The sequence below is a fragment of the Neofelis nebulosa genome, chromosome 16, assembly GCF_028018385.1.
Source record: "Neofelis nebulosa isolate mNeoNeb1 chromosome 16, mNeoNeb1.pri, whole genome shotgun sequence".
Lineage (NCBI taxonomy): Eukaryota > Metazoa > Chordata > Mammalia > Carnivora > Felidae > Neofelis > Neofelis nebulosa.
The window spans coordinates 50,426,962-50,437,782 of NC_080797.1; the positions used below are offsets into that span (position 1 = coordinate 50,426,962).

At 46.1% G+C, this 10,821-nt stretch overlaps 1 protein-coding gene across 2 annotated transcripts; it reads right to left on the minus strand.

Moving 5' to 3' along the window:
- Positions 1 to 948: 948 nt before the first annotated feature.
- CHCT1 (CHD1 helical C-terminal domain containing 1) lies at positions 949 to 10,549 on the minus strand. Of its 2 annotated transcripts, XM_058705644.1 has the most exons (7): positions 10,388 to 10,549; positions 9,130 to 9,231; positions 8,697 to 8,872; positions 8,126 to 8,225; positions 3,580 to 3,775; positions 3,289 to 3,375; positions 949 to 1,223 (listed from the first exon to the last, which is right to left on the minus strand). In XM_058705644.1, the coding sequence occupies exons 1-7, from the start codon at positions 10,436 to 10,438 to the stop codon at positions 1,138 to 1,140; spliced, it is 798 nt and encodes a 265-aa protein (XP_058561627.1). In that variant the 5' UTR covers positions 10,439 to 10,549; the 3' UTR covers positions 949 to 1,137. The 2 variants fall into 2 exon arrangements, with proteins under 2 accessions (XP_058561627.1, XP_058561628.1); XM_058705645.1 differs by lacking the exon at positions 3,289 to 3,375 and having other exon boundaries at positions 10,388 to 10,547.
- Positions 10,550 to 10,821: the final 272 nt, after the last annotated feature.

Genomic DNA, 10,821 nt, shown 5'->3' on the forward strand with positions numbered 1-10,821 from the left:
ATCATAATCTGAGCCAAAGTCAGACGTTCAACTGACTGAGCCACCCAGGCGACCCTGTTGCTGTTTGTTGTTTGTTTGTTTGTTTGTTTGTTTTTTAATGTTTTTATTTTTGAGAGAGAATAAGAGAGAGCATGAGCAGGGAGGAGGCAGAGAGAGAGGGAGACACAGTATCCAAAGCAGGCTACAGGCTGAGCCATCAGCACAGAGCCTGACGCAGGGCTCGAACTCATGAACTGTGAGATCATGACCTGAACTGAAGTCGGATGCTTAACTGACTGAGCCACCAAGGTGCCCCTGTTTGTTGTTTTTAAGGTGAAATGTACCAAGTTAATATTGGCAACTAATTTTTTTTTTTAATTTTAAACAGTAAGTAGACCACCACAACGGGCAAACAACTAACACATCAGTGGTCTGAATTCAGCATGCAGCTGCTGACTTTTGACCACCAGTTTGAACCATCATCCCAGCTAAGGCTACTGATATGGTTTCTTCTTTGGTCTCTGGCCTCCACCCTCTCTCGCTTCCATGCACTGTGCTCACTGCCTCCGGAGCATCTCCCCAGTCGCCAGGTCACGTCAGCTCATTCCACTGCTTGACACCTCCCTTACCTCTCTCCCCCCAGGTTATCCAGGAGACCAAGTCCAGACAACTGAGGCAGACTGCCAGACTTCTCCCTTTCTGCTGCAAGGCCCCCTCCACTCTCCACTGTGCTCTCCCCTGGCACACATCACTCCTTTGTCACCTGCCGAGGTTTCCCTGTGCACCTCTATTCAGCCTGTTGTAATGTCTATTCATGTGTGTCTCCTGCACTAGAGTATGATGGTGATCACTTCTTATTCATCTGTGTTATTCATCTGTGTTATTCATACCTGCCAATCAGAAGGTAGCTGGCAAACATTTTTTTTTTAATAAATTAAAAAGACGAATGAATGATGATTGTTAGCCAAGTAAGGTAGAACTGTCTTAAGGTTGTTTATTTCCCGCCCCATTTATACGTAATTAAGACCTGAGCATCCTTCTGATAAAGACAGTTTTCTTCTTTCCCTTCATTGGTCCCAGCCCCCAGGGTGCAGAGGTGTTGAAGACAAGTGCTCTGGGACCCAGGGCAAGCTGGCCCTCTGTTCTAGCCTGATGTTCTTATGGGCAGGTCTCTGGAGTCTCTGGTGCTTCCTTAATTCTCTTATTCTTGAGTTTTGTTTTGTGAGGAAGTTTCCTTAGAGAATCTGAAAAGGGAAGGTCAAACACAGTCCTGATAACATCACAAAGAGTAAGAGAATCTCAGGCTGTAACATTCGGGGGATATGGTAAGGACAGAAAGGAAGAACAACACAATCTTATCTTAACTTGCAACCTCTGTCCCTCTTTTCTCAAAGAACCTGTGGCAGAGGAAGATGGTATCGCCCTAATTTACAGATGAAGGATCTCACCCAAGCACAGAGTAAGGAAATAGCCCACCCAAAGCCCAAGGCAAGTTAGGGGCACAGTCAGGACTACACCATGTGTCTTGACTCTGATTCTTCCCCGCACCCCTCTCAGGTTTCATGCCCCAGGTCCCAGGACTTTGCTGCCAGACTGTTTGCAAACACCACCGCCATCTTTTTCCGTAAAAACGGACTAATGAACCTAGAGTCAAAGAAACACCACATGGGGTACATTTAATATCACGAATAGACTCAGTGATTGACCTTAGCCCATTCCTGGTGGGCCCGCCTAATAGTGTGTGTTTTGTCATATTACCACAATGTGAAGAACACAACCTCGGCTCTAATGTATCCCAAACAAATGTTTGACGTGAATTCACCAAGACTTTTTATCTAAAGAGGAACAAGCTTTAAAAATGCCAAAAGGAAGCAACAAGAATCAAAAGTGGAACATTCGGCAGATCAGTGGCCTGATCTCCTCAACAAGTCAGGGTGTAAAAAAGAGGACGTTGTTAGGTTAAGAGAGATGGAAGGGGCATAACCAGGGCAATTCATGCTTGAGAAACCAGCGCAAAAAATATCTTTGACTACTTGGAAAATTTGAATATGAAGTATTTAATCCAACAATGAAATGAAATGAAAACGTTGACATGGAAGGTTGATCTAATTAACTGAAAAAAGCAAGTTCCAGGCAAAATCCTACACACAGCGAGGTCTCATTTGGCTAAAATACAGGTATTTATATACATAAAAAACATCTGGAAAATGCTAGCAGTAGTGATAACAATGTGGTGTTTATATTTGCTTATTTTTGTTTATCGGTATTACCCAATTTTCTATGCTATGCTTATGTTTATAGGTAGGAATAAAATGTTATTTTAAGAATTACATTAAAAAAAAAAGAATTACATGAAAGCCAAAGCTCTTAACCTACCATGCAAGGCTTTTTCCTATTACCCCCCAACCCCCCCAGACCCTTCTATCCTCCCCTCCTCCCCATCCTGAACTTCTCCAACCTGCTCTTCCATTCACCTCCAGGCTCCGGACTGTACGCTCATTGCCCCTCACCTCTGCACACACCTTTCCTCTCTCCTCCTACTCTTCCTTCCCCCCTCCTTTCCTTTTCCCTTTCTTTAAAGCCTGTCCCAGAGTTACTTCCTCCAGTCAGCCTGTCCCACCCTTTGCCCTATGGCTTCAGATTGCTCATTTGTGCAAGGGGGACAATAATACCCTCTTCATGAGGATGTTGCAGGCGTTAAGTGAAATAAAGAGGTACAGAGCACCTGGTACAGGGAAAGGCTGACCCAAAAGCCCAGACCTCACTTTCCTGATCTGATTCGTGAGCTGCTTGGCCTACATTATCTTAATGACGTCCTGGCCTTCATCCCATTGTATGTGGGGTCCCCGGAGCCAGATCCAGAAGAGGGAGGGGTAAGTGGCTCCCACATCTCTTTGCACCTCAGTGCACAGGAGGAGGCCTTCGTAGGTTCCAACCTTGGCTGGGACCCCTCGCTGGAAAGTCTGTCCCTAACCCCACAGCCTCCGTCCAGTGGCCCAAGCGGTGCAGTCACTGCAGAGACCAAAGCTGCTGGGAAGGCCATCCCCAGTCCATCTGACTCGACTTTCTCCCCGCCTTGGGAATGAACCACTCCCTTACCCCATAGCCACCTGAAACAGGGAGTAGGCACCCTGCCCCTGTTTGGAGCCCCCACTCTTGGCTGCTAGAAACTGTCTCTGCTTCTAGTCTTGTGGGAAAGCGCCTTCATTTAAACTGTTAACTGAAAAATGCAGGAACCAAAACTATATATCACGAGACCTCCGGAGGGAAATCATACAGAACACTGAAGGCAACACACCCAAATGTTACCTGTCATGGTCTCTGGGTGATGGGTGATTTTCCCCTCTTGTGTTTCATACTTATCTGTACATTTCAAACTTTCTATGATAAACACGCCTGCAGGGAGGGGGACAAAACAGAGAAAAGAAAAAAGTGCAGAAGAGGAAGGAGAATGGACAGAAAGAGAAATGGAGGGCTAAAAAGAAGATGGGAAGGGAAATGTGTCAGGCTGCTGGGGGCGGGTGGGGGGGGTAGGAGGCATGTGGCACCGTGGGCGAGACCCCTCCTCCAGACATGGTTCCCACATGGAAGGGGCATTACCTTTCATGACCTGGATCTGGGATCTTGGCTCCCCCAGCAGGGAGGCCTCTCGGCCAGGGGCCTGCATCTTGGACAGCCTCTCCTTCATGCCGCTGATGTTGCCATGCAGCCCCCAGGCACTGCAGAGCTTGGGCAGACTGTCGTCCTGGTTGGCCAGCAAGGAGCTTTCCGGGGTGTCCAGGGGACAGAATGCCACCTGCAAGGGGCCCATAATGTTTAGGAGAGTATAGAGAAGACAGGCCCCATACTCCAGAGCCCCAGCCCTGCCCTTGTTAGGAAATTACTGTGGTCTGGCTGCACCTCACACGTGCCTAGTCAGCAGGAACAAAGGGTCACAGATGTGGGAGAGAAACAGAGACACTGAGGCCAGGCTGCCAACTGTCTCTTATTGGGTGGTTCTTTACTTTGATATACGTCCTCCAACTCTTATAGTATCTTTTTCTGTTTGTTTCAAGTTTGTATTCAAATTCTAGTTAGCTGGGGCTCCTGGGTGGGTCAGTTTAAGCATCCGACTTTGGCTCAGGTCATGATCTCACGGTTTGTGAGTTTGAGCCCTGCATTGGGCTCTCTGCTGTCAGCACAGAGCCCGCTTCAGATCCTCTTTCCCTCTCTCTCTCTCTCTGCTCCTCTCCCCCAAAATAAATAAACATTAAAAAGAAATTTAATAAATAAATAAATTCTGTTTAGTTAACATATAGTGTAGTATTAGTTTCAGGAGTAGAATTTAGTGATTTGTCACTTATATATAAGACCCAGTGCCCATCACAATAAATACCCTCCTTAATACCCATCACCCATCTAGCCTGTCCCCCACCCACCTCCCCTCCAACAAACAACCCTCAGTTTGTTCTCTATAGTTAAGAGTCTTAGGTTTGCCTCTCTTTTTTTTTTTTTCCTTTCCCACATGTTCATCTGTTCTTATTTTTTTGTTGTTGTTTATTTTTGAGAGATTGAGAGACAGAGCTTGAGTGGGTGAAGGGGCAGAGAGAGGGAGACACAGAATCTGAAGCAGGCTCCAGGCTCTGAAGCAGCTTCCTGGAGGGCTTTGAATTCACGAACAGGGAGATCATTACCTGAGCCGAAGCCAGACATTTAACCAACTGAGCCACCCAGTCTTCCCTCATCTGTTTTGTTTCTTAAATTCCACGAGTGAGGGGCGCCTGGGTGGCTCAGTCAGTTGGGCGTCCAACTTCCGCTCAGGTCATGATCTCCCAGTTCCTGAGCCCCTAGTCGGGCTCTGTGCTGACCACTCAGGGTCTGGAGCCTGCTTCATATTCTGTGTCTCCCTTTCTCTCTGCTCTCCCCCACTATGTTCTGTCTCTCTTCCCTTCAAAAATAAACATTATTATTTTTTAAGTTTATTTATTTATTTTGAGAGAGAATGAGAGAGGGAGCATGAGCAGGGGAGGGACAGAGAGGGAGGGAGAGGGGGAGAGAGAATTCCAAGCAGGCCTTGCACTGTCAGCCTAGAGCCCAATGCGGGGCTTGATCTAACAAACCGTGAGATCATGACCAGAGCCAAAATGAAGAGTCAGATACTTAACCAACTGAGCCACCCAGGTGCCCCCCAAAATAAACAAACATTAAAAAAAATTCCACGAGTGAAATCATATGGCAGTCTTTCTCAGACTGACTTATTTCACTTAGCATAATACACTCTAGCTCCATCCATATCTTCACAAATGTAAGATTTCGTTCTTTTCTATGGCTAATATTCCATTGTGTATATGTACCACATCTCCTTTATCCATTCATTAGTCACTGGACATTTGGGCTCTTTCCACAGTTTGGCTATTGTTGATAATGCTGCTATAAACTTCAGGGTGCATGTGCCCCTTCGAATCTGTATTTTTGTATTCTTTGGTAAAACACCTAGTGGTGTAATTGCTGGAACATACGGCAGTTCTATTTTTAACTTTTTGAGGAACCTCCATACTGTTTTCCAGAGTGGCTGCACCAGTTTGCATTCCCACCAACAATGTAAGAGAGATCCCCTTTCTCCGAATCCTCGCCAACACCTGTTGTTTCCTGTGTTGTTAATTTTAGCCATTCTGACAGGTGTGAGCTGATAACCTCATTGTAGTTTTGATTTGTATTTCCCTGATGATGAGTGATGTTGAGCATTTTTTCATGTGTGTATTAGTCTAGAATTATAGAGTCTTATGCATTTCTTTGTAATGAAACAATGGTACTTATTTTAAAGTCCTTGACAAAATTAAAATTGAGAACCTGAAAATATCTTTTGAGATTTTCCTGGCCAGTGAAATCCAGATATCACTAAAATGGCAACTCCTTGTATTCAGAGGAGGAATCACTGAAACGACTCACCCATTCATGCTCAGAGGAAGAAATAGAGACCCAAGGGGGGAGAGGATTTCGTTAAAGCTGCCCAGCAAGAGTGAGGTGCCATAGTCAGAGGAGGGCTTTCCTCTGAACCAGATGTTTGAACCTGGCTCTTCCCTCTACTTGATATGTGGTCTGGGTCAAGCTTTCTGCATTTGGTATCTTCATTTACACACTGTGAACACTATTTCTAGTTACCATGTAGGGTTATTTTTTTTTTTCCTAAATTGTTTACTTTTGAGAGAGAGAAACAGAGTGTGAGCAGGGGAGGGGCAGAGAGAGTGGGAGACACAGAATCTGAAGCAGGCTCCAGGCTCTGAGCTGTCAGCACAGAGCGAGATTCAGGGCTCAAACCCATGAGACATGAGATAATGACCTGAGCCGAGGTCAGACGCTTAACTGACTGAGCCACCCAGGTGCCCCAGGGTTACTTTTGAAGATCACGGGAGGGAACATAAAGTGCTGGAACATAGAAACTGTTACCCATGATTATTATTTTGCATTAGTGATTCTCAGAGTGTGCTCTGTGAGCCCTTGGGGGCCCCTGAAATATTTTGACCTCACTGACCCCCTGAAAAGTGGGGTCTACCCAAAATGCAAGAGAGAAACCAATGGAGTCTAATGTAAGCCAGTGTGAAAAAGTCATTGATACAAATCTGAAAAGGCTACATACTGTGTGATTCCAACTGTATGACACTCTGGAAAAAGTAAAAACATCGAGACAGTAAAAAGATCAATGATTGCCAGGAGTTTGGAGGGAAAGAATGAAAGGATGAATACGGGGAGGACAGGGCATTTTAAGGCAGCAAAACTATTCTGTATGCTTTGTAATGGTGGATACATGTCATTATGCAGTTGTCAAAACCTATTGAATGTACAACACAAAGAGTGGGCCCTAATGTAAGCTACGGACATTATTTAGTTAATAATGTGTCAATACTGGATCACCAATGGTAACAAATGTACCTCTCTAATGCAAGATGCTAATAATAAGGAAAACAAGAGGGGGTAGTATATGGGAAACATCTGAACTTTCTACCCAATTTTTTTGTAAACCTAAAAGTGCTAAAAAAAGAAAAAAGTATTTTATAATGTTCATTCATATGGTTTCAGATTCCACATTGCTACTAAGTAGCTGCCACTTGTTGAGTTTTGGTGTGATAGCAAAGAAAAATATACAGGGGCATCTGGGCGGCTCAGCAGGTTAAGCGTCCAACTCTTGCTATCAGCTCGGGTGCCGATCTCACTATCATGAGAGTTGAGCCCCGCATTGGGCTATTCACCGAACATGGAGTCTGCTCTCTCTCTCTTTCTCTCTGCCCCTCTCCCTTGCTCTCTCTTTCTCTCAAAGTAAATAAATTTAAAAAAATATCCATAACTATCTGAAAATGCTAATAAAATATTCCTCTCTTCTCTAACTATACAGTTGTGCAAGTCTGGGTTTTCATCATGTACTTAAGCCAAATCACATATCATAAGAGATTGTAGAAGCAGATATGAGAACACAGCTGAGCTGTCTTCTATTAAGCCAGACACTAAAGAGATTTGCAAAAATGTAAAACAATGCTATTCTTCTCACTAATTTTTTTGGTTTTGGAAAATACAGATATTTCTTGTAAAAATTATTTATGTTAAAATGTAGTGGGCTCCTTGCTTTTATTTTTAATTGGATTAGTAAGTACTTATTTTGAATTTTTTCTTTAGTTTTAATTTCAGATGAGGCAAATATCGATTGATATAACCTACATAAATGCTTTTGGGGCTTCTCAATGGTTTTTTAAGAGAGTGAACATGACCTGAAACCAAAATGTTTGAGAGTCACTGTTTTTGACCAAAGCCAGGCCAGGCTGTTGCTAGTCCTTGGAGCCTTCCCCAAGCTGGCTGTGCCTTTCTGCCTGGCCTCAACCGTCCCCACCTATAGCTCCTCAGGAAGGTCCCTGCCCTTGTTAACATCAGGGTGTTGGTGTGGAGAGTAAGTATCAAGAACTTGAAGTTGAGCTCTGCCCTCTTTAGCCCCACTTCACCCCCTATAGGGGTAAAGGTAGGGGCAGTGGGGTCTTCCCGAGCCAGTGAGTGTGGAAATGACTGGAAGGATGCTGGTGGTATCAGAGGGACCCTCAGCCCCAGGCCTCCCCCCACAATCCAAGAATATACCAGCCAACCCTCAGCCAGGCCTGGGGAGGAGCTTTCCTGAGCGCCTCACCAGGAACTTAGCTGTCTGGTTGCTCTTGGTGTACTTGTAGAGCCTGCGAAGCTGTTTTGCCTCCAGTTCTGAGAAGAGAGAGACAAATCGCCAGAGCATCCTGCAGGGGAGAAACCAAGGCTGAGGGAGGCAGAGCACAGCCCCTCTCCCTTCAGCATTTGTCTTGTGTCCAGGACCCACCCAGGGAGAAATGGACCACATGCTGCCTCCTTGGATTTCGCTGGGGACGTGGAGAGGTGGAAATTTGCTAGACCTTGAATACCCCAACCTGGTGATGGGTACCCACACCACACAGCAGTTGTTCAATCAGAGGTCATTCTCCAGAGTCAGGAGAGTCCTTTGTCCACTGTGTACATAGCTGCCATGAATCAATGCTGCCCTGAGTAACTAGAGATCCCATTCTCTCCACCCCCTCTTCACCATGCTCACTCTAGGATCCTGACTCTTTCACATAAAGATGAAGGAATGAAGGACTCAGGGATCTTGACTGAGGTGGGACCTTGAATCGGGGGTGGGAAAGGTATGTGGCCCAGGAGTGGGAATAGTGGGAAGGGCAAGGAGGCTGCCCTACTTCCTCCAGTGCTTGATTTCCCAGGTTCGGCAGTAGTGTTGCAGAAAGGTGTTGATGTGGTCCCCTAGGGCCACCAGGCTCTGCTTCATATACTTTAGCTTCTTCTTCTGGGGAAGGTCCCTGGGCAGGTGCAACTTTCGCAGGAACTTCTTCAGTGGTCTTAGATATTCTTTACACTGAGGAGGCAACAGGTCAAGTGAGGGGTCATAGGAGAAAAGAGGCAGATGGGCAGCCCCAAGTAACCAGAAGCCTTTATGAGCCAGGAAGTGTTAAGCGGGTTAAGTAAGGAGGCTCCAGTCAAGCTCCTGCCCCACTTCCTTCCCAAGAGCATGACAAGTGGGACAATAAGCTATGGTTCTGAGGCCTGCCAATTCTGATCCAGGTCTCCTGACCTGTAGGGAACAAGAGACAGGGTCCTGGGCTGGCCCCTTACAATTTTGAAGGTGTCCTGGTCCAGACCCTTGGCATGGCGTACAAGTGAGTCTCCAGAAGGGGTGGTGCGGGAGCTCTTCTCTAAGTAGGGTGCATCTGTCACCTGGGAAGAGGCAGGAGGCAATGGTCAGCTGGGGAGCTTAGGCAGGTGCTCTTGAGGGGCAGTGCTAGGCAACCAGTGATCCAAATTCCAGCCAAAGCCCTTCTCCATTTTCCCTGAGGACCCTTTCTTGGCCCAGTCCTGAAGCAGTAAGCCCTAGCAAAGAAACCCATCCCTGAACATCCCTGCTTAGGAAACCTAGAATGCCCTACCCATTTCTTTTATAATAATTATAGCACAGAATAGTAGTTAATTGTACAAATCACTTGATAAACACGGACTCATTTTATTCTCCCACAAATTCTGTGAGGTTAGATATCATTATCCCTGGTTACAGATAAGAACACTTTGAGGCACCAAGAGATGTAAGAAACTCCTTGGGGGAATGAGCAAGGAGTCATTTATTCATTCATTCAAACAAACATTTACTGAGGGCCTAAGCCCCAGGACCACCTCTAACCTTTAGCATTATGCCATGATAACAGGCACTCAGAAAACCATGTGACAGTGATGGTGATGAGGAGGAGATTTCTGACAGCAAAAGTGGGCCCCCCAAAAGCTGAAAATTAATGAAGACAAAGTGACTACGAAATAATACTTAAAGTCAGAGCACAGGATTAAACTGACATGGTGGGATTTGCACCTGACCTTTCAAAAGCCTCTCAGAAAAGGGAGCATTAATTCCTGCTTGTGCTCGGGGGGAACAAGGAAGATCCCGGCCCAGACCACTCTGAAAGGAGAGACCAGGGAAACGGAGGAAAGTAGATGGAAAGAGTATGTATCTTAGGCTCCTCCAGGCCCCAGAGAGAGGGGACTCTGGCCGATCAACTCTATAAACACACCCCTCACACCACACAACCACACACACAGACCATGACACAAGTGTACACACACACGTACACACACACACACACACACACACACACACACATGCCCTTGTGTCTCCATAACCAACAATCATCTTGCCAGGAATACACATCTTTGATAAACTTGTGTTTGAATGAATTATCCTTTTGTTCTTTTGGTCTCTTGCTAACTCGTGTACATCAACATTTTTCCTTCTTCTTTCCTTCCCTTAATTTCATGTTCTCTGCTTTCCAAGACTAGCCCCTCAAGGACCTTCTTTCTTCCCTCCCTCACATCCCTCACCCCACTTCACCTTCTTTAGGGGCTTGTCTCCTTCACCCCCTTGCCCATTTGAGGCCTCCATCTCAACAGGTGCACTGGGGGGCTCCAGAGTGGCACTCCTTATATCCCCTCAGGCTTCTGACCTACTGCTTCTGTGACCTGAGTGTCTCAGGGGTGGGCAGGTTGGCTCCAGAACTCAGATTGAAACCATGGCAACTGCCAACACAGAGCCTAGCTCCCCTCCCCCTGCCAGGCCCTCATTCTTAGGGGTGGCTCATCCATCTTGTTCAACTGGGAACTGGAACAGGGAAGTGAGCAAGATGTGCCAGGTAGACCCAGGACTTTCTTAGAGCTCACAGCTGGCCAGGAGGGGCTGGCACCCCTTCTCCCAGGAGAACTGTCAGAACCAGTGTTTGTGAACACTGGTAAGACTTGTGAAGTAATTTTCTTGCATGTGTACCATTC